Source organism: Festucalex cinctus, chromosome 14 (assembly GCF_051991245.1).
Source record: "Festucalex cinctus isolate MCC-2025b chromosome 14, RoL_Fcin_1.0, whole genome shotgun sequence".
NCBI lineage: Eukaryota > Metazoa > Chordata > Actinopteri > Syngnathiformes > Syngnathidae > Festucalex > Festucalex cinctus.
The window spans coordinates 4,947,056-4,969,780 of NC_135424.1; the positions used below are offsets into that span (position 1 = coordinate 4,947,056).

At 40.4% G+C, this 22,725-nt stretch overlaps 1 protein-coding gene across 3 annotated transcripts in view; it reads left to right on the forward strand.

Annotated features, from left to right (window-relative positions):
* Positions 1-22,725, forward strand: part of LOC144001330 (VPS10 domain-containing receptor SorCS1-like) — a 120,731-nt gene that overhangs the window by 57,000 nt on the left and 41,006 nt on the right. For all 3 annotated transcript variants that reach the window (XR_013278450.1, XM_077495551.1, XM_077495550.1), the window contains 4 exons: positions 11,501-11,568; positions 13,366-13,465; positions 13,726-13,884; positions 19,697-19,770. Coding sequence is in view for 2 of the 3 variants with exons in the window: in XM_077495550.1 (XP_077351676.1) it covers positions 11,501-11,568; positions 13,366-13,465; positions 13,726-13,884; positions 19,697-19,770 (401 nt within the window). In the remaining variant the exon portion in view is untranslated. The remainder of the gene's footprint in view (positions 1-11,500; positions 11,569-13,365; positions 13,466-13,725; positions 13,885-19,696; positions 19,771-22,725) is intronic.

The following is a 22,725-nucleotide window of genomic DNA, read 5'->3' on the forward strand; positions in this document are numbered from 1 at the left end:
GTAACACACTTATTTTGACAAAACAAGTGGAAGTACAGATGTTTGTTTTCAAATGAAGTAAAAGTAAAATGTCTCCAGAAAACAAATGCTGAAAAGTCTACTCCAAAGGTTTCTTATTAACTCATTCACTCCCAGCCATTTTCACAGAAGCAATCCCGTTCACTCACGGCTGTTTTACTAGATTTTGACTGATTTTGCAAGGCCCACAGAATATTGTATTCTTTTTTTTTTTTTTTTTTTTTTTTTTTTTTTATTTATTTATTTATTTATTTTTTTTGGAAGAGCTCAGAATTGTTCATTCGGTAGTCTTACCGATTCAACGTCTTGTCATCATTGCTCTTTTTTTTTTGTGTGTGTGTATGTGTGCGTGCGTTTGCGTGCGTTTGCGTGCGTGCGTTTGCGTGTGTGCGTTTGCGTGCGTTTGCGTGCGTGCGTGTGCGTGCGTGCAAATACGTATAAATTTATACTCATTCATTCACCTAAAACCTTATAAATATCCCATTACCCTTCGCCTTAACCAGGTACTTCAGAATCTTGCCAGAGTCGTGAGATTTAAATGGTCAGGAGACCAGAGAAAAGGTCAGAAAAAAAAAGAAATAAAGAGAAAAGAAAGGTAAATCAAAGTGACATCCAGCACCGACCAAACACTTCCTGCCTTCCCCATGATTACAAAATCAAAGTCTTACGCCAACCCCGGAAGCCTCTAAATTCCAGCAAATTTAGCGAGATCTCAAGAGCCCAGAGGAAAAACTAAAGAGAGGAAGGAGGGAAGGATCGATAAGGCAGAGTGAGATCAATAGAAGCCAGTACATCCAATCCATCAAAGTGAAGTCCAGCACCAACAAGACCCCTCCTGCGTGGTTACAAAACCGGAGTCTTATGCCAACCCCAGAAACCTCATACTTCTAATAAATTAAGATCTCAAGTGACCAGAGGAAAAACTAAAGAGAGGAAGGAGGGAAGGATAGATAAAGCAAAGTGAGAACCACAGACACCAGCACCAACTGATTCAAGGGGCTGTGGGAGGGAGAGGGTACTTCTGTTGAGTTTCAGTAGATGCTGGTGCGACGGATCTGGCATGCATAAGGACCACCACCAAAGAAAGAAGCCGTCAACCGCGGTCCAGCAAAGCGAGCACCCCCCCGGAATCCCCAGGCCGCGGCAGCACCAAGGCCACCCCCAAGCCACCCGAGCGGACACCGGTCGGCGAGCCGACCCAGACACCCGGAACACCCCCGCCCCAGCCCCGGCCCACACCCCCGAGCCCAAGGCCGCAGAACGAGGCCCAGCGGGCCCCCACAGCGCCCCACCGGTCCCCAGCCCCCATCCCCCCACGACCCCCCCCGCACCCCACCCAAACCCGCCATCCACCACGACCCAGGCCCCACCACCCCCGACCCCCAAACCCCCGAACACACCCCGACCCCCAGCACCCCACCCCCCACCCACCCATACCTCCACCCCCCCCCAAACAAGCCGCCCCCCCCCGACGGCCGCCACCCCCCCCCCCCCGCGAACCCGGCCCCCCGCGAGAACCCCCCACCCCCCCCCGGAAACCGGCACCGGGCAGCAGCGCAGAGAGGGAAGATGTGCCCACCCCACCTCCAGCCGCGCGAGATTTGCACAGCGGCGGGAGGGGGGAAGCAGAGGAGGAAGCACCAGGGGAGAAGGCGGAACACCAGAACACCGAGCCCGGTGGGGAGAGGCCCCGGTCGTCACGCCAGAGTACTAGTGACACCTAACCCTGTTACTGAGTCCGCCAGCTCGCCGACTGGCGAACTCTACCCTTACACCGTGAATGTGGCCCCACCCAGTGTATATACAAGTGTGTGCGTGTGGTGCATTAAAATTGGGAGCAGGTGAGTCGGAGCAGAGGGAAAAAATTTCCCCTACTCCGACACACCCGTATCCCCCCCAAAAAAATGAATATGTATATGTGTGGTGCATTAAAAAAGGGAATGGAGGGACAAAGTGGTGGGGCAGGGACACAAATGGGGGGGACCACAGCGCTGCCAGGCACTGCAGTCCATCCCCTCTGATGGCTCCCCGCCCCAACTCACCCCTCCCCTTGGACGTGAGGTGAATATTGTATTCTATTACTATAAAAGCATGGAACCTATCAAAAGAAAGATTAAAGTCTCTTCTTTCATCAGGAAAAAAAAGTATGTTTCTATCTGTTTCCGCTTTGCAGCAATTAGTATTAGAAGAGAGCTAAGTTTCATCAGTTTTCACAAATCTATTTAAAATTGTAAGTAATTGAGGTTTTTTTCTAGATGGCCCAGGTTGATCTCCTTTGCTCTGCTGCCACCTGCTGGCCGTTTGTGTAATAACTACCATTTCTGCAACCGTTCTTTGCAGTTGAGAGGCTGCATCAAAGCCTTCTGTATGCTCTAGTCTAGCATAAAAAAACCCCCCAAAAAACGTATAAATACGTCTTTGGGACACTTAGAACATTAAAAAAAACGTATTTACACGTTATTGGGAGCAAATGAGTTAATGTAGTTTCTTTTTATTTTTCTAGTATATGTGGATCAAAATTGGTAGCGACTGGATAAACCCCCGAGAAGAAGTTGAAGTATGACCACTTAAAATGGCAAAACAGACCTCAAACGGGCTACTTCAAACCATAATTGCCAACTCCCTCATCATTTCACAGCAGCGATCCAATCCACTTTTGTTTCTTCTCCGCGTTACAAAGGAGTTGGCTACCGTGTTTTGTTTACTGGCAAAGCTACAGCCATAATAATAATAATATGCAAATGATGTGCATAACCAGATTGAATTTTTAGGCAAACAAATTCAGTGGCAACGTACGTTATGTAAAACAGACGCCAAGCCTTGAAATGAATCAAGTCTCTGCGCCTTAAGTTATTTCTGCTCCCTTTGCAGCTCCTGCCTGAGACAGCAGTGCGCATAAAGCTTTATAGATACAGTGACAATGTTATACAGGCGGCTCAGTGCCTTCGACAAAGAAAAATACTACATGCGCAATATGATTAGTGCTAAACATATGCACTGTTAAGTAGATTTAAAGCACAATAAAGTGCAAGAGGCGAATAAAAATGTCCTAGCAGCATGCCAAAGGATTTTTGCATGTACTCTACGGAAATGTGCCATTTTTTTTTTTCTCTCATTAGCCAATTAATTGTAATATCGCGGCATGCTAAAAACAACGCTGCGACATAAGCAGGCACAGCCCGTTTATCTTCAAGTGCCTTTAGGGGGAGATGATCCATAGGTTCCTCCCGTTAATTCTTAATCAGCTTCTTACTATTTCATGCTTCCCGCCTTCCCCACTGTGAGCAGATCCCTCAGACGAGTGGAGAAGCGCAGGCATGTGTTGCTAGCTCGCGCGCGCGGTGCGGACGGCCCCCGCAGGTGTCTTTGTGATGGACAGGCTGTAGTGGGTTCCAGCAGGGTTTCGCATCAAAGACACCAACAAAGGAACAAGTGCATTCATTCACTTCACAAAGGAAGCTAATACAAAACCGGCGACTGCGGCAAAGACAACGGGAGAATAAAAGATGTGCTTTTCTCGTCGAGTATCCGCTTTGTGCGAAATAAAAAGGGCCGTTTCGGAAACAGCGGTCGGCCGAGTTCAGCTCCGCAAAAGCCACCACGCCTTCCTGCGGCGACGTTCCCCAGCGCCTCGCCATCCTGCAGTGTGCGTTGTTTATTGGCAAGCCGCGTTCCCCTCAAGGGGTCTCTTGCTTCTACGCCCAAGGCTGAGCAGAAAAAAAAATTCCATAAAATCGGGTTCGGATGATTTGGCTATGTTGTATAACGAGGTATCAGCTTTGTGCTGCAGTGCTACAATCTGTTCTCTCTGAAGTAAACTCATGTTTTTGTTACCTGACTGATTTTTTAAATATTTTTTAGTTCATTCAGTACGTACAGTGGTGCCTTAAGATTTAATTGTAAACATTTTCCCATTGAAATGAATGGAAATTATATGAATCCGTTCTCCCCAAAAGACCCACAATTGTTTGTAGTGTGTGTTGAACAAACAAATAGCACTCAGGCAACATTTTTTTTTTTTGCCACATTTTTCTGAAATTCAGTGGACAACATTGTTTGCTCACCGGGTGGCGGTATCACACAGACGAAGAAGAGTTTTGTAGTAATAATTTATGGCCTGACCAATATGGAATTTTTTTTGTTTTATTTTGTTTTTTGTTTTTTTTAAAGCTGAGTATGATATTTGGCAGAATAAAAAAAAATCTGATAGCTGATTATTCGGATGAATAATTAGAAAAATATGTTATGATTAAAATAACGTATTTTTTGGTCCCTTCATGCGTAAAACAATAAAGATATGAATTACAGGTGTTCTTTCTTAGGTTTTTCTAAACATTACAACAGAGAGAAACATCACCATTTTTGTCTGATGTTAAGCGATGTTATTTTTAATATTGCTGAATATGGCTTACAGCTTAAGAAAACTCAAATATCTCAAAATATTAGAATATTTCCTCAGACCAAGTAATAATAATAATAATAATAAAAAAAAGGCCATTATCAGCAATTTTAAAACAATAAAAGGCTTGCAATATATGTGCTGAGGGCCACTACAAAATGGCTGGTGGGCCAAAAATGACCCCCGGGCCGTAGTTTGGACAACACGCACTAACAACAATGTGTAGCTGTTTGCCATTCGGAACATGTTCAGTCTAATTACAGTCATTAAAGCAACTATATCGAAAACCATTAGAACCATTTGATAGTTTTTTTTTTTTTTTTTTTTTTTTTTTTTTTTTTTTTTTTTTTTTAGAACCATTTGATAGTACACTAACTTGTAATTTAGTCATTTGAATGTGCATTTTTGTTACCATGGAAACCCCGGGGAAAATGAGCTTTCTCATCTGTGCTATACGTGGACCAGTCGGGTTACTGAGAAGTTGGCGTCGTGATAGCTTTCCTTCATGCTGCGGTAATGAAGTTCATCAGCTCCTTAACCAAATCGGCTCCCTCCAAGATCCAGATGCAACTCATTTTGCATCCAGTAATTTCCATCCAGCTGACTTTGCAACCATGTTTTTAGTATGCGCGGTGGGCAGCGCGCTACAGTCGGGCTGTCTAATCTGGCCTGAACTGATCAAGCCTCCCCGGAGCAGGATAAAGTCTCCACACTCAGCAGGTTGCTTCATCAAGCCGCCGAGGTCCTCATTTAGAGGCGAGAAGCAAACAGTTTCGGATGACTTCTCAAGCATGTTTGCGTTCGGGGGGGAAGCTGCCCTAACTCCGTTCGCCCACTGAAGCCAGACTATCAGTCACAAGCAGCTGTAGTAAGCGTGGACTTCTCGTATTGCTGCTTATTATCTTTGTTTGTGCGCAAGCCACTGTGTGCGGTTTGTGATGCACTCCCCTCACAAGTATCGGAACAGTGAGGCCAATTCATTTACTTTTTGCTCTAGACTGGAAAAAAGAAAAAAAAAAAAACAGCAACGTGGGTTTGACACGAAGTAAAAAGCAAGGCAGAAGTCTCGAGAAACATTTTGCTTGCCAATTTAAAGAATGATGCAACTACCCGGAAGCAAGATAACCCGAAACACGCTGCCAAAACAAGTGCTCATCTGGGAAATAAATGGAAGGTTTTACACTGGCCCAAGTTACTTTCCAAACTTAAACCCTGTAGAGTAGGGTTAAATAATTAATCACATTCAAACCAACATTACAATGTAGTAGAATGGAACTTTCAAATAGCAAAGACAGGCTGCAATTTTTATATATATATATATATATATATATATATATATATATATATATATATATATATATATATATATATATATATATATATATATAGTTCAGGGTGTACCTGGCCTACTGCCCGAAAGCCAGCTGGGATAGGTTCCAGCGACCCTTTTGAGGAGCAAGCAGTTAAGAAGATGATGGATGGATGGATGGATGGATGGATGACTTTATTTTTGTTTTGCAAGTAAAATGTGCAATTAATTCCTGGAAAATCTTCTTCCTTGTAATGCTACAATTGAGGAATACAACCTCTGTCTCATTTTTGATAAATATGTCCACCTACTACACGCCTGTATTTTAATGTTGGTCATTATAGTGTTACTTGGAGATAGATTATTATTTTTTGAGTGGTGCTTGGTATAAAAAGTTTTGCGAACCACTTGCTCTACAGTATTTCTGCGGCTCCTACCTTTCACCCTCACAGACAGTTTTGCAAAGTCCGACTATAAAATGGCAGACACTATTGACAAAATGTGAAATGCTGCAATATCAATGATCAAGCCTGGGCCGACTTTGATGAGATCAATCCTGTATTGACCCATGGTTAACATAGACCGGCTTAGTTTAATTAAATTTTTGGCGCTTAAAAGTTTTGCTGCGATTATACGATCAAACAAAGTGATTACCGGAACACTTTAAACGCCAAAACAGGACATCATAACATCATCCTGTGCGGTAATGGGTATCAATATCAGCCGCTAGGATGTTAACAATGCAGTAAATGCCATTTTAAAGGATGTGAACATCAATGATACTCCGGGGACGATATTGTCTATTAGAATGAAACTGGAATCAAATGATCACGTTCAAGGGTGTAATATTGCACTAGCTGACAATGGAAGTACAGTTGAATATTTAAAGCCCCCCCAAAATGAACACCCATCCAGCAACACACTTCCGATTGCACTTTATTAACTCATTAGCTCCCAAAAACGTATAAATACGTCATATTTCAAATGTTTTAAGTGTCCCAAAGACGTATTTATACGTTCTTTTGTTGTTGTTTTTATACCAGAGCATAGAGAAGGCTTTCATGCAGTGTCTCTACTGCAGAAAATGGTTGAGTGGCAGCAGAGTAAAAGAGATCAACCAGGCCATGTTAAAACAAGCTGATTTCCCCACAGTTCTAAGCAGAATTGTGAATAATGATGAAACGTAGACTACGTTCTATTGCAAATTGCTGCACAGCGGAAACAGATAGGAATATACTTTTTTCCTGAAGAAAGAAGAGACTCTAATCTCTCTTTTGGTAGGTTCCATATTTTTATAGCAATAGAACATAATATTTTGCGGGCCTTGCAAAATCAGTCAAAATCCAGGAAAACACTTCAGTGAAAATGGTTGGGAGTGAATGAGTTAATAACACCGGAGTGGAGCATGGGAGACTTTTGTCTACTACATTATCACATCCGCTCATTAGGAAAGGGTGATATTTTCAACGTGGCGTTGTGTTGGAAGTGCGCTCGTTTCATCTGAACCCGCTCCCCCGTGGTGCTCTTTTCTTTTTTGTCAGCAGGTCAATGCGAGCATGAATTATGAAGCCACTTCACAATGTAGAAAACAAAGTATTGATACGGCAATAAAAAGCTGGTTGGTGCGGGGGAAGCGGCTTCACGGTGACTCCCAACATGCAAATAGGTTTCGTAATCAAGTTGTAAATTACATTTAACAGTAAGACACTTTTATTGATATTCTTACATGCAGTATATCTTGTGCAATGAATCCATACACCGTGTGCTTTTTGTTGTATATGGTTTTAGCACGGCGAACAAAAAATACACTCTATAATATTGTATTTGGGATAGTTTACTTATTTCGCCATTTTTAGCTGTCAAACATGAATATTTTGTCTATAATAAATTTGATATTTTCATTGTCCTTAACGTATTTATTTTAAATAGTTCATTTTAGTTTTAATTTTTATTAGTTTTAGTATTTTAGTTTTTAAATATATGGAATATATGTAGAGTGCAAGATGGAAAAAAAGCTCACTAATTATTGTATTGTTCTAGATATACAGCAATATCAAAATAAACACATTCAAAATGAGCCCTGAAAGCTCATGTATGATATTCATTGACAAAAGCGAAAACGAGCGTTTTTACTACAGTTAATTTGAGTTAAATATAGTTTATTTTTCTAACTGTAAGATATAGTTGCAGTTCGTTTTCATAAAAAAAGTCTCATTTTATTTCATTAACAAACTTTTTTTTTTTTTTTTTTAGTTTTTGTTGTTAGTTTTCATTAACGATCATCACCTTGAACTTGCTATCATGTTTCAAACACCAAATGGTGCTCAGAATTGATTTGAAAAACGAACATTTCTGCAGCTCATCTTTCGCAGCTTGGGACGTTGGACGACCAAGCGTCTGTATCGCACCGACACGCATTGGCCCCCCGATAAATATTTGTCTTATTTATTAATATTCCCATCATCAATGCCCGCTCTGATTGCTTTCATGGAATCATCCATCTGTTTAATTTCACTTGCCAAACGCGATGACACTTTTATTGATGAGCCAACTTCATCCCAATGGCTGATAAGAACGGATCAGCGGCTTACTGGGAGTTGGAATGAATTTTAATGCGTTCACCATCTCTGCTTTCATTTGTCACAGGTGCTCATACTTGACTAATCGAGGCGATACCCGCCCCCAACAAAACACCCCACACCTTATGCTTTATTGATAAGCAAACGTCGCTCATTCAACACCGTCATTTGGCGCTAGTCATCTCCAGCCTAATCCTTTTAAACCTCCATTAAGCTTCCATTCATTCGCATATAATGACTGCAGTCGTCCCAGGCCATTTTACCTCCAAGGTTTAAGATTTACAAAGGATTAGCGAGCGGAGAATCTGTTTGCTCGCTCTTGGTTGTTGGGTAATCCAGCGGATATGTTGATGATACCGCACTCGAATGGGTGGCGCCGTATAAGAGGGGTCGCCCGCATTCGATATGACACCTCTGTTGCAAGGCAAAGGGGGAAAAGATGCGCTTATAAATAAGACATCAGGTTGGAATTCAGCGCCATGCCTGTTGTGTTGTATGATTTCATGTTGGGGTGTGTTTGCGTGTGTGCGTCGAGCTGCTTCAAACACCTGCTTACTCTCAGCAACATCTACAAAGTGAATAATGCATCGGCGCATTGATGTGTTTAACATCCCGGCACCCCCCTGAAAGTTTGCGCGGGTGACATTTGGCTGGATTGCGACCAAATAAATGCAGGAAAATAACTGACACGCTGGGGTGTGTTTGTTTGAACGATTCGTCCTCGCGCGTGACTTTTTTTCCAAATGAGTGTGACTTGTCCGTCAGGGAGCAACACGGGGAGGATGTAAAGGGCATTTTATTGGAACCGGGTTCCTTCTGTTTTTGATGTGTCACTCCAAACTCGGGAAAGGCTCCAGGCTTTAGTTTTAACTGCTTGAAATCGAACCATATCTTCAGCCGTTCCATAGAGATATAAATCAGTCTTCTGTTGATTATTTAATTGCCAATACTGGGTAATTTATATGCAGTGCATTGGGTTAAGGATTAAGGACCCAGCATGTTGAGTCAAGGTTTTGTTCCAACAAGGGGTAAAAATTAACGGGTAGTTTTTACTGATGAGTTCAAGATAACAAGGAATGGGTTACTGGACTGTCAGTGTAGCTGTAGTTAAAAATAATATTAATTTTGTGGGTTGCCACAGCAAATCACTCGCACACTATAAAACCGGTTGGGTCAAAACTAATCAAATTTGGGTGAAAAATGCACTTGGGTGATATTGACCCAAATTTCTGGGTTGTTTTGTACAAAACAAGCCTTTTTTTTTTTTTTTTTTTTTTTTTAACTGTTTTGAAGGCACCCAATTTGGGGGGACTTTTATAAAACACAACCCCAAGAGTTGGGTCAAATTGGGTTATTTTTGACCCAACTATTTGTAGATTATGTGATGTTTGGCAACATTTTTACACTGGATGTCCTTCTTGAAAAAGTCGAGCCATTTTACTGTATTAGAACTGACATTGTTGCTTTAAATGTTCTTCAGCTTCAGCACACTCTCCAAAATGGCAGTTTTAGCTCTTCAGCCCGCCCAATCTGCTAGGTCAAAATAATTAACCTAATCTGGTAAAAGTCACCCAATCTGCACGTGAGCGGGTAGGAAAACAATCCAGTTTTTTTTTTGTTTTTTTTGTTTTTTTTTTGTACATCATTTGAGGTTTATACAAAGTCAGACAATTTCCAGGACTGTTATTGTTCTGTCCTGGAACTTTACTGACATATGACTATATCTGACTATATCACTAACATGATTCTATAAAACCATAGTAGAATCACACTGGTTCCAGGTCAGGTAACATCATGCTACAAATTTAAAAAAAAAAAAAAAAAAGCTAAATACAAGTATATCTTTCTTCCCTTACTAGTTTAATGCATTACATGACCAAATTCATTCAGTATATACTGCCTACATCGAAATACATTAATACAATGAGTAAGGATTTTAATTATTCCATGACCAAACTCAATGTACTCATTCACCACATTAGTATTCCCCCATTGAAATTAGTTGAAAAAAACACACCAGGTTTTCTTATTGTTTTAATAAAGAAAAATAACATACATGAAGACTAATGAGACATGTCCAAATGCCATTTACTTGGCCACGCCCCTTCAAGCCACACATACAACAATACAGTGCTACAGTATATCATTTAAAAAAATAAAATAAATCATTGATGAGATTTTCGTGGTCGGAACCAATTTATCATATTTCAATTCATTTCATATTGGTTTAAAATATAAGTAAATTGAGACAAATAACTCAAGACAGCACCCATCACTTTATAGGCAATAAATATATCCTCATAAATGTGTAAATGAAGTGCAAAAAAAACAACAAGTGTGCAAAAACAGAAGCGTGTGCAAATGTGCAATGGGCAGTGTAAAAATATATTGCTTAAAATATACATTTATATACGCATACATACTATTTATGGGAATGAATAAATGAAGACTTGAGCCAAGTGTGTCTATACGTTCCAGAGATGATTCTTTAAAAGTTGAGCTTGCTTAAGTAAATAAAAAGTGCTGCCATCTTGTTTCTTTACACAATGACTCATTGGTCTCTAGTGGGACATCACACGGCCTCCAAACAGTCATAACACTTGATAATCAGAAGATAGGAATAAAAAAAAAAAGCGGAGGAGGCACAACGGGAGCTAACCCAGGAGAGCGATGCCATCAGCAGATTTTATGATTGCTCCGCGCGAGACGCATTCCCCGCTCGAGACGTTAATTTGTACGAAAAGGTGAAGGGCAGCGCGTTGACGCACTGCCTCCGCGTTACTTTTCAGGCTCGCTAACGACTCGTGAAGGGAAACCAACTCTTCTGAAGTCACCGTATTAAAAATCGCACCTACTTTTCCACCTGTTTCTCCTCCCGTGACGCATCGGAAAGACCTCAAGACAAAGAAATGTCGGCTTTTTTTTTTTTTGCAATTTATTCCCATTAATACCGTAAGTAATGAACAAGGAAATGGACAGTTTTACGTGCCTATAAAGTAAAGACTTGTGCATCCCGTGGCAGCTTTTATGATGCCCCACTAGAAAAGATGTCCCTGATATTTACGAGGACCGCTGTCTGTGCCGGTTGAATTACGGCGTCATTGCGGCGACAACATGAATATATGACATTGTAGCATGTATATTGAGATTTAAGGAGAACAGCTTCAAATGCAATGTGTGTGCTGTGTTTCCTAGGTGATCCTCATGTTGACCAAATATTACGACTTCAGCTCGGGCAGGGTGACGGAGAGTTCGTTGTGGCGGTAAGATCCTCTCCAAACACATAAGTGCAAATTGAACTTTGTGCTTGGAATCGCTTTTATGCTGCACGCTTACAAATGCACCCTTAAAACTGCTGCGTTAAAAATAACCCTTTTTTTTTTTTTTTTCCCATAAATTGGACCTACCTGCTACTCGGGGCAATTTGACCCAGCTTTTGGAGTTGTTTTGACCCAGTGTTGGGTCAAATTGACTCAAGTAGCAGGCCAGTCCGATTTTTGACCAAAATTGTTGTTGTTTGGACTCAGCAGTTTTAAGATTGTACTGGGTTAAAATAAACCAAAAGTGGGCCAAATAATTAACCTGGTGCAAAATGAACAGTGCTAATATTAGATTATTTGTATCAAGCACATTGGGTTGAGGATTTGACCCAGCACCTTTGGTCAAGATTTTGATCCAACAAAGTCTAAAATGATTAATTATATCTCCCAAGAAATCAAAATAGTTGTGGTTAACAAAAAAAACAAAAAAACAACATTTACCCATTGAGCCACCGAACCACAATCAACTTTTTTTTTTTTTTTTTTTTTTTACAACTTGTCTCAAATGTCTTTTTTTGAAAGTCTGTCCTTTTTTGTTTTTATAAGCTTGGCCCCAACAGTTCCATCCCATCTGCGCCCCAGCACGCATGTGTGAGCTGAACATATGCGCTCACGCACACATACACGTGTTTGGCTAATTCACATGCTTGTATCCCCCCCTTGAACCAAGAAGTCATTGTTTATCATAAAATTCTCAATTATACGTAACCTTGCCCATCTGTAATATTATAGTTCACTTACATCTCATTCGCTAATTCGCTAGCTAACAGCCAATCAGAGCGATCAATTGTCGCAGACGGCCGACCACACTTGTGATCGATGGCTCATTCATTCAAATCATATCTAAAAAAGAAACAAACAAAATATATATATTTCTTCACAATTCTACCAAACAAAACTTTTAAGTTAATGTTTCATGAAAACATGACCGTGGAGTGTATGATAATGACTTCACTGCCATGTAAGTTGGAGTAATTTTGAGTCACATGGACTGTAATGAACAAATGATCTTGACTGAAGGCGGATTCTTCTCAATGGTGTTTTTTATTTTCTTTACATATGTAGCTAATATAAATGTACTGTGGCAGATTATTAAGGAATCTTAGAATACAGCATCCATGTGAAAATGGCAGGAAAGTCAAAGGGATGAAAATCTTCATCTACATGTGCGAATGGCTACCACGTAGCTCCGCCCCTGCGTGGAAGGAAAATCCACAAAGAAATGGGCTACGTGTGCAAATTCCACTAAGTCGAAGACAAGATTCAAAGGATATCAAGCAGACATGACTAATATTTAAGTGTGAGGCCTTGAAAAATCTTTATTATTATCATTTTTTTTAATCAAGTGCACCTGCTACTGATCTGGAGACCAGTTCAGGGTCAACCCCGCCTTAGTGAAGATAAGCAATACGGAAAACTATTGAATGAATGAATGAATAAAGTGCAACATTTTAATTTGTAAGTGTCAACAATTTGAAAGTACAAAAATGTGCCCCTCAAGTATCAACACTAATAATAATAATAATGTGAACTCATCCCCTCACTATGCACGCTACACGGGATATTCTTGTTTATTTTGATAATTAGAGAAATATCCATTCAGCTAGCAAATTGCTTGCCGAATTCTGCTGTCGCAATTTTCCGCCTGCCTGACGTGCTTAATGATACCATCAGCATCCGAACCGCTAGGTGTTGCTCCGTTCTCTCCCCTTCACCGTATCACTCTTAATTGAATTTTAGATCCACCGATTACGGCAGCACGTACGAGAAGCTTAATGAGAAAACGGGACCCAAGACCATCCTGAGCTACTTGTACGTCAGTCCCAACAACAAGCGCAAGGTAAGTTTTGCCGCTCTTGTGAAGAACAAAAACAACCACAAAAAAATTAAAAAAAAATCCCGCCTGTCAGGGCTCATCATCACCGCGCGCGATTTGCTATCATTTTCACTCCAAAGCAGCCCCGCGGGAGGCTGCGGCGTGAGTGCGTGCGCGCGCGGGTGAGAAGAGCACACTTCGTGAAGCACAAGCGGGCCCTCCGGCATGGTAGCTGTCAGGTTGGGCCGCTGATTCCCGCCGTCTCCTTTCTCCTCTCATTTCAGATCATGCTACTGACCGACCCGGAGGTGGAGAGCAGCCTGCTCATTAGCCTTGACGAGGGAGCGTCCTATCAGAAACACAGCTTAGCCTTTGATATCCTCAGTCTTCTTTTCCACCCCGAGCAGGAGGACTGGATCCTGGCTTACAGCCACGACCAAAAGGTAACACCCAAAGCTGTCAGATGGCGTCAAAACGGCGGAGGGGAAAAAAAAAAAAAAAAAAATCCAAGTTAACACAATCTCTGGATGGGAGCAAAAGGTGATGCTGATCGTGCGCTTGTTAGTTCCACGTGAGACCAGTTGGATTTTTACATCCCGGGTACTCTGAGGACAGCGTAGAGACAGCGGTGCCTTGAGAAACTAGTGACCCGACTTGGGAATTCAATTAAAAGTCGCTTCACAATCAACAATGAGGCTTCAAGCTGTTTATTGCCACTCTCAGTTGAAGCATAGCCAACTAAACATAAAACCAAGAGAGTTAAACAGTGTGTAATTAAAACAAATACATAGCTTAGCTGGCTTTAGTCCACTAGCTTAATGCTATTGCTAACACATAATGGCATATGCATTTTATAACCCGTTAGGCAAGTAATATTTGAACACAAACAAACAAACAAACACAAACAAACAAACTTTTAGGCATTCACTCAGTCATGTATCCTTTCTATAACTTTGCCTTTGCCTATAATGTTGCAAGTATACAGTGTTATTATAGTATAAAATATTTTTATCAGTAAAGGTCTCAAAACTGCATTACAGTAGATCTTAATCATTAAAAAAAAATCCATTTAACTTTGTTTCTAGTAAAGAAAATACAGTTTGCTGCTATACACAATGTGAATTTAAGAAATAAAAACTGTTGATTATATATAATGATATTGCTGTTATTGTGTTGTCCTGAGCAATAAAAATGTAGTTTTTCACTAAATGACAGAAAACAAGTAAAAACAAAAAAAACAAAAACAAAAAGTGACTGTGAATTTGCGAATGCCAAACCACAAATAAGCGGAGCTTCACCGTACTTGCCTGTTACATTTCCCACTTGGCAGGCATCCTCGAGATCCGACTATTTGTACACAAGGCATTAAAAAGTCAATTTTCTAATTTTTCCATTTAAATTTCCTCCCCACTTGAGAGCAGTTAACATGCGCCAGTGCACACATTCTCGAGGCATGTTCTCATATTTTCACAACACGTCACATTCGCTTTGTGTCCACTGACCCCGGCGCTAATCTCAAATCTGGTCTTCATGCTAAAATGTAACCGCTGGTGACATCACAGACAAAACAAACGAGGGCGGGGTTACCGCGCTGTGACCTTGCAAACGACGTTCGTGATATTGATGCGCGCGCGCGCGCCCGCGAACACACTTGCGCACGCGCGAGCCTTCATTAGTTGGCGAGAAGCCCGCTGTCTGCTTCGCTCAACGCTGCAGACATCAAATCGCGGCCCCCCAGCCGGCTATTGCGGGACTTGATATTGAGAGAGCCGAGCAGGCGAGGTGTGAGAAGTGAGATAAATGGTGCGGTGAGGAGATGAAAGCCTCATGGACAAACCATCCACCGCCCCAATAAAGATGCACTCGACAAGTTTGCCCCGCGGTCATTCCGTATGTCTTTGTAAAGCCCAATTTCAGCGTTTCTTTCATCACTCCCGCGGCGCGATTACTCTTGGATTGGTTTCATTTTCCATTTATCGATTGTCTTGTCTTGTCTTTTAAAAGTTGCAAGTGCTGAGATGAGACAAAAAAAAATTATGTGAATCCTCGTAAGAGCCTTTTGGCGCTAACGGGCAAACTGTCTGAATAGTTAAACGGGTGCTTTCACACTCCCCTTTGGTTAGCTTGAGTTTTTAGCCAGATAGCCGTTCGACCTTCATCTGAGCCGCGTGGCAAATGAACCAATTAGATTTGTCCCTTTAGCATCATAATGATGATGTAACCGCATGGAAAGTGTCAGGGTGATAATTTACAGAGCACATGCTCAGTTCGCTTAGCATCGCTTTTTAAATGAGTGAAGAAGCATCATTTGCCCTTACTGGGTGACATATTACACTCATTCACTGGCAGCCATTTTCATGAAGCTGCTGGCTGTTTTACTGGATTTTGACTGATTTTGCAAGGCCCACAGAATATTGTGTTCCATTGCTGTAAAAAAAAAAGATTAGTTTCTTCTTTCATAAGGAAAAAAAAAGTATATTTGTATCTATTTCTGTTTTGCAAGCAAGTAGCATTAGAATATATAGCTAAGTTTCATCATTATTCACAAACCTGTTGAAAACACTGGAAAAAAGAGCTTGTTGCAACATGGCCCTGGATGATCTCGTATACTCTGCTACCACCTGCTGGCCGTTTTTGGAATAACTACATTGCTTTAAGCGATCTCTTCAGGTCAGAAGCTGCATCAAAGCCTTCTGTATGTGCCTGTGCCTTCTTAGACGGAACTCACCCAAGCGGGACCGTACTGTTTCAGATGTTTGCATTCACATGACCGACGGCGGTTAGCTAAGAGATATGCAGCTTTTGGCTGAAAATTTCGCTGGGCGATATGGCCCAAAAATAAAATCTCGATTTTTTTTCTGTCAATCTGGACGATTACGATTATACTCGATTTTAATCAAAAGTTAAAAACAAAAACAAAAAACAACAACATTTGAACAAGGTTTGATTTATTCAAAAATTAATCTTGTGCAAAATGTTCAGACAATAACGTACAAATTTATTTTTTATCAGTTTTACGGTAAATTTAACATAGCTGTTCAAAAAAACCTACTCATATCTTTTGCATAACTTAAATGCAACATAACTTGTGCAAAAAAAAAAAAATACTTTTGGCTTTTGCGTAACCTAAATGCCACAAAGCTTGTGCAAAAAAAGCTACTCATAGCCTTTTGCTCAACTTAAATTCCACATATATAGCTTGAGCAAAAAAACTACTCATATCTTTTGCTCAACTTAAATGTCACATACATATCTTTGGCAAAAAAAAAACAAACTAGTCATAGCTTTTGCACAACTTAATTGCCACAAGTAAGTAGCTCTAACAATTGTAAACAGATATTATAAACCACATATTCTGCAAATATACAACTCAACTCACAATAACATTTGTATATAACAGAACTTCAAGATCAACAGCGTAAAATAGAGCTAAACTTTTGAATGCACATGTCCAACCATATGCAAACATGTAGATTGTACTATATACGTAAATAAATGAGTCAATAAAATCCACATGTACATAAAAAATAAAGCCCACTGAAAGACCAAAGTGAAGCTGAGGTTGAAAATCCAATTTGCCAGAATGTAGCTGTTTCCAATTAGTATGTGCCTTGCATTTGTTTCTCCTCAACTAGTCGGTCCCATATTTGGCTAATCTTTTTTTTTTTCTCTCTTTGAAGAAACTCGAAAGATCTTTTAATGCCGGATGATTGCGCTTCACGCGCCGAAGCAGTTTTGATGGCTTAATTGCCTCATTTGTGAGCCAGTTGCGACATCTTATGCAGAGCAAGTTTGCTGCGTGCGAGTCAACAAGCAATAAACTTTTACCTTAAGTAGGACTGCTGCTATTGTCTGATAAAGTTGTCGGCTTTTCTTCTGTCTCATTATTTGGCCTGTCCGCCGCCTTTTTGAAGAAACTCTCCAAACTTGGTTGTTGTTTTTATTCATTTTTTTTTTTTTTTTTTTTGTGAGCTTACTTTTTACCATATCACATGCGTGTTTTGACAAAGGCGGATAAAAAATAAAATAAAATACAAAAAACAAACAAACACTGTAGCACCTCTCAGATAAAAACATCAAAACAAAGCCAAAAAATATATACAAAATAAAGCAATAAAATAAAACAACAGAGCTGATTTTAATTTACCGTATTTTCCGCACTATAAGGCGCACCTTCAATGTATGGCATATTTTAAAACTTTTTTTCATATATAAGGAGCTACAGAAGAGGCTGGGGTTACATTATCCATCCATTAGATGGTGCTGCGCTAAACGGAACGTCAACAAAACAGTCAGATAGGTCAGTCAAACTTTATTAATAGATTACAAACCAGCTTTCTGACAACTCCATTCACTCCCAAAATGAATAAACAGCGGTTTTATTATTTTCTCTGTGGTTAAGTATTAGTATTAGCTCGCGATCCAAGATGGCGGGATCTTCTGCGCATGTGCGTCACCGATCGTGCAGGGTCACCGATAGCGTCTTGACAGCGAGACCTGTTGCAGCTCAATATTGATCCATATATAAGGCGCACTGGATTATAAGCCGCATGGTCACGTTTTGAAAAAATTGAAGGCTTTTAGGTACGCCTTATAGTGCGGAAAATACAGTAAGTTAATTTTAGTTTCTTTTTCTTGGCGGATATCGATCATCATTCTACATTGAACCATCTCTCTAGTTCTTGGAAGTGCTTGTGTTGTGTAATATCTCCATTGATTGCCTTCCTGGTATTTTGATTATGGACAGTTTTACAAAAAAAAAAAAGCCAATATGATTTCTCAGAAAGTCTGGGCAGTTTGTTCACAGCGAATTGCTGAAAAATGTTGCTGTGCTTGTTTCTGCCAGCGGGCAGGCGGTTCCTCAGCCCTGTGGTTTGCCTCAATTGCGCTTTCTGCTGGAAGCGCCCAGCTGCTACCTTGGCCTTGTTTGACTCAAGTTGTCCTCCCGCCTTGTCTGTGGCTTCGCAGTTTCTCCGTGCAGCCCAGTAGTTGGGAACCCCTGACTTGGAGTGTCACGGGATGTCATCAGCAGGTCATGGGCAGAGATGCAGAGAGATTGGAAGATTCCTTGGAAATTTCCATGGATCTACTGGATATATTTGGCATTCAGCTTCTTGTTAGAGAACAGCAAGTTGTTCCAAAAGTGCTGAAACATTGAGCAGTTGGACGTGTGGATTCAAAAGTTGAGAGGTCAATTGCTTACTTCGCACTTCTGGTTGCTGCTGGCTGTGTTCCGCGTCTGTTCCAGTACATCGGAAGCCGAAGAATTCTTGGATTGACTTCAACCATCACGTCCTTGTTACAAGCCGTTATTCGGATGATTTTTTTTATTTTTTTATTTTTTTAAACACCCACATTGCTTGGCATTTCAGCCCGCTAGCTTAATGCTATCACTAAATAGCATCATATGCTGTGGTGCTGTAATCCTTTAAAGCAGTGCTTCTCAATTATTTTCTGTCAATTATTACAAATCTGTATTATGGAGTGCTTAAAACTACTTCCTCTTCTTGATTTGTTTTGATAGTCTAAAATAAACATTACTGACACCTACAGGCCTTAAGTAGAACCTCAACCACCACCATGAACATTGTCAAGTCGTGACTCTGTTATTGTGTCAACCATGTTTTTCTCTTGCACAGTGTGGGTTGGAATTTAAAAACTGACATTCCTTCTACCGCTTATCCTTTTATGCGTCGCAGAGAAATTGGAGCCTCTCCCAGCCGCTTGTGAGCGAAAGCCAGACTACACCCTGGATTGGTCACCAGTTGATCACAGTATAGAGATAGACAAGCATTCACAACTACAATGAGTGGGAATCGATTCACTGCTGGCTGTGTGTACCACTACACTATCGCTGACCTCGGAATTGAAAAAGAACACTCCTAAAAATAGAATAGTGTGCGTACAAATGGAGCGGCAGCAAAAAGGCATCTCGTGGCTCGGCATGGGGGCGGAAAAAAAAAAGAAAAAAAGTTTACAATGACAGAAAAATAATGTATTCCCTCTTGCCAATTAATAAGCCGGAATGCCGCTGAGTCAGTGGAGGAAGACTTTTTAAATACAGAAGCAGATTTGCATATCAAAAAGCGCCGCCTGTCTGCAGAGCATTTCATCTTTAGCGTTAAATTCGCACTAACGGAATATTTCATCTTCTCACAGCACTTCCCTAAATACGACGACTCGAACAAATCGGATTTTTTGTAGTTGGTCCTAATCGTCCCTGGAATGTGATCTTCTGATTTCTCTTCTTTGCAGCTGTATGTCTCCGTGGAATTTGGGAGGAGGTGGCAGCTCGTCCACGACAACGTCGTCCCCAACAGATTCTACTGGTGAGCCAACAAATGTGCACAGAAATGCATACAATGCAACACCAAAGTGATTTGTTTGTCCCCTGCCTTTTTGTTTACACTCCAGCATCACTCCAGTACAGGTGAAGTTGTTATACAGTGTCAGAAAAATGGTGATCAATTTATGAAAACGTTTTCCCAACCACGATTTTAAGCTGTAGTAGCACCGTCCCCCCCCACTAGATGGCAGAAAGCAATTCATTGCACTTCCACACGTTCATCTACATTCGAGAAGAAGAATGTGTAGATGTCAGCCATGATTGATTTTTGTGGCATTTTTGAGTCAACACAGAGAAGGAGAGATTCAACAGAAGTAAATGGCACAAGTCAAAGTCACGGTTTCAAGTTAACGACAAATGGGACTTAAATTTAATTAGACAGTTAATTAAGACCCACATTAATATAAATACACAAACACAAATTACACTGTCCAACATTTTTTTTCAAAGGGCCAACGATGATTTCTGGGTAATTTTGGGCTGCTGAGTCCAAAATTTTTTATTTATTTTTTGATAATGTGCCTTGACAGTTTGCAAATTGTACATTGTTACTAATAGTAGTGTCGGCTTTGATCACCTCTTTTTGCATTTGTTTAACTGTTAATATCACTTCTTTTTTTTTTGCTTGAGTTTCACATGATTTGCATATAGAAGGCCTTCGATAATGATGATCACATCAAAAATGAAAGACTACTGTATGGACATGCTTGAGAAGACAGATACATGCAGCTTCATCAAAGTTGTACCATAAAGAGAACATCAATATCACAACTTGCTTCTTATTAGTGCAAATATGGAATATCTCAAAAACTACACCCAATTTAGAAAAACAAACCTATTACATTTTCGCATTTAGCAACATCAAAATGTGACAAAATATGTTTATTAACAGACGCATGCCTCAATTGTGGGAACCGAAGAATGGCCGAAAAGAACACGAAGAATATCAATGATTATTCTTCACAGGAACCGTTGACAGTTCGTTTCAAGTGCATTAAATTGCCCTTGAAACTGCATTCTGCAGCACTTGTTTGTACCCCTGATATGTAAACAAAAACGCACACTTATCATCCCATTACCAGTTTGGATCATTTATGTATATATTTTTTTAAACCATGCATACTACTAATTTGTGATGCCTACAACATGAAAAAGAACAGAAAAGGACCCCTCCAGATTGGCTTTTTTTTTTTTTTTTTTTTTGACTGTGGTTCCTAATCGTGGAATGACTCATACTGCAGCATCTCGTCCGCTCTAAAATCGATGAATGCCTTTTAATCTGATGACATTTATCCGTCAAAAGTATAAATTGATTTAAATACCGTTTAAGAAACAGTGGGCAATTGTACATGATAAGATTATGGGAGGCACCGAGACGGAGTTTAGGGAGGCAGATCTTGTTTGGCTAAATTATGTATGTCTGCCTTTCTTTTTTTTTGCGCGACGTACTAAGCATCTAGTTTACACATGAAGGTTAATATTTGATGCTGTGATGACATTCGACTCATGAAATATCGAGTAATCCCATCCATACGCTGGCCGTCCTGCGTTTTGGGTTTGATTAGCTGCTGAATATTCATTCCTGACCCGAGGCGTTGTCCGCACACGCCGGAGCGTTTTATCAGTGTAAATACGAGGATTAAAAGGGCCACGATGAATGTTTAATCGAAAAGGCCTTTTTATTGTTGTTGTTTGAGAACACTCGAGGGGGAAGAGCTGACGACTCGTGGATTTGATGCCCAGCTAAGCACAAAGACGACGGCGCGTTAAATGCAGACGGCCGCAAACTGTTGTTTGACCTCCACGAGAGTGTCAAGTATTGAAGGAGGTAAACGGTTAAGGTATTAAAACTTTACTTTGCAGTGAGGCGCTGTTGTTTGATTCTCATTTGCAGCCTCATCATGTAAATAAGAGAAAATAAGGGTCAGTTTGCGAAGCGCCATTTTAAAATAGGGTTTGAACCAAGGAGAGGGTTTTAAATGAAGATTTCAAACCACGTTTAGGGTTTCAATTTAGGTTTTTTAGTTAAAGTAGGGCTTCAAGTCAGGGGAAGATTTTCAAATAGGGTGTTAAAAGTTGAATTTGAGTTTGGTTTCAAAGTGATTCTAATTAGGGTTTCAAACTAAGGGTTCAGCGTTTCCATTCAAGGTTAGGGTTTCAAAGTTTGAAGCCAGAGATTGTGTTGTAAAATAGTTTCAAGGCAAGTGAGACTTTAAATTAAGTTCGAATTATGGCATCAAATCAAGATAGGGTTTCCAATTAGGGTTCCAAGTCAATGTTATGGTTTCAAAGTTGAGTTTGAAGCCAGAATTTGGGTTTTAAAGTCAGGTTGGAAGGCAGGGTTAGAGTTTGAAATGAGTGGTTTGAGATAGGGTAGGGTTTCAACATAGAGAAGTAAGGGTTAGGGTTTCAAAGTATGTGGTGAAGCAAACTTGGGGTTTTCAATTAGAAATTCAAGCCATATTAATGTTTCAAGTTCAGCTTTCAAATTAGGGCATCAAATCAGGATTGGATTTCAAGGCAAGGTTAATGTTTCAAGTTAGGGTTTCAAAAAAGAAGGTTTTCAAGTCAGGCTTTCAAATTAGTGTCTACACCAGTGTTAGATGGGGTTAGGGTTCACGTCATTTTTAGTGTTTTAAAATAGGGTTTTAAATCAGCATTAGGGTTTCAAAGCCAGGTTGTAAGTCAAGGTTTTGGCTTCAAATGAGTTTGATGGGTTTCATGCCCAGGGTTATGGTTTTCAAAAGTGCTAGGAGTTTCAAAGTAGGGTTTCAAACCATTTTTAGGATTTGAAGTTTGTTTGAAATTGGACCAACATTTGTTGCTCTTCCCCAAGTGGAGCTTGATGAAGAGCCTCGTTTCTCTCTTCCATTTGATTTCTCTTCAGGAGGTAAATTCAACGGGAACATTCCCATAAATTCACTTTAACATTGAAGTC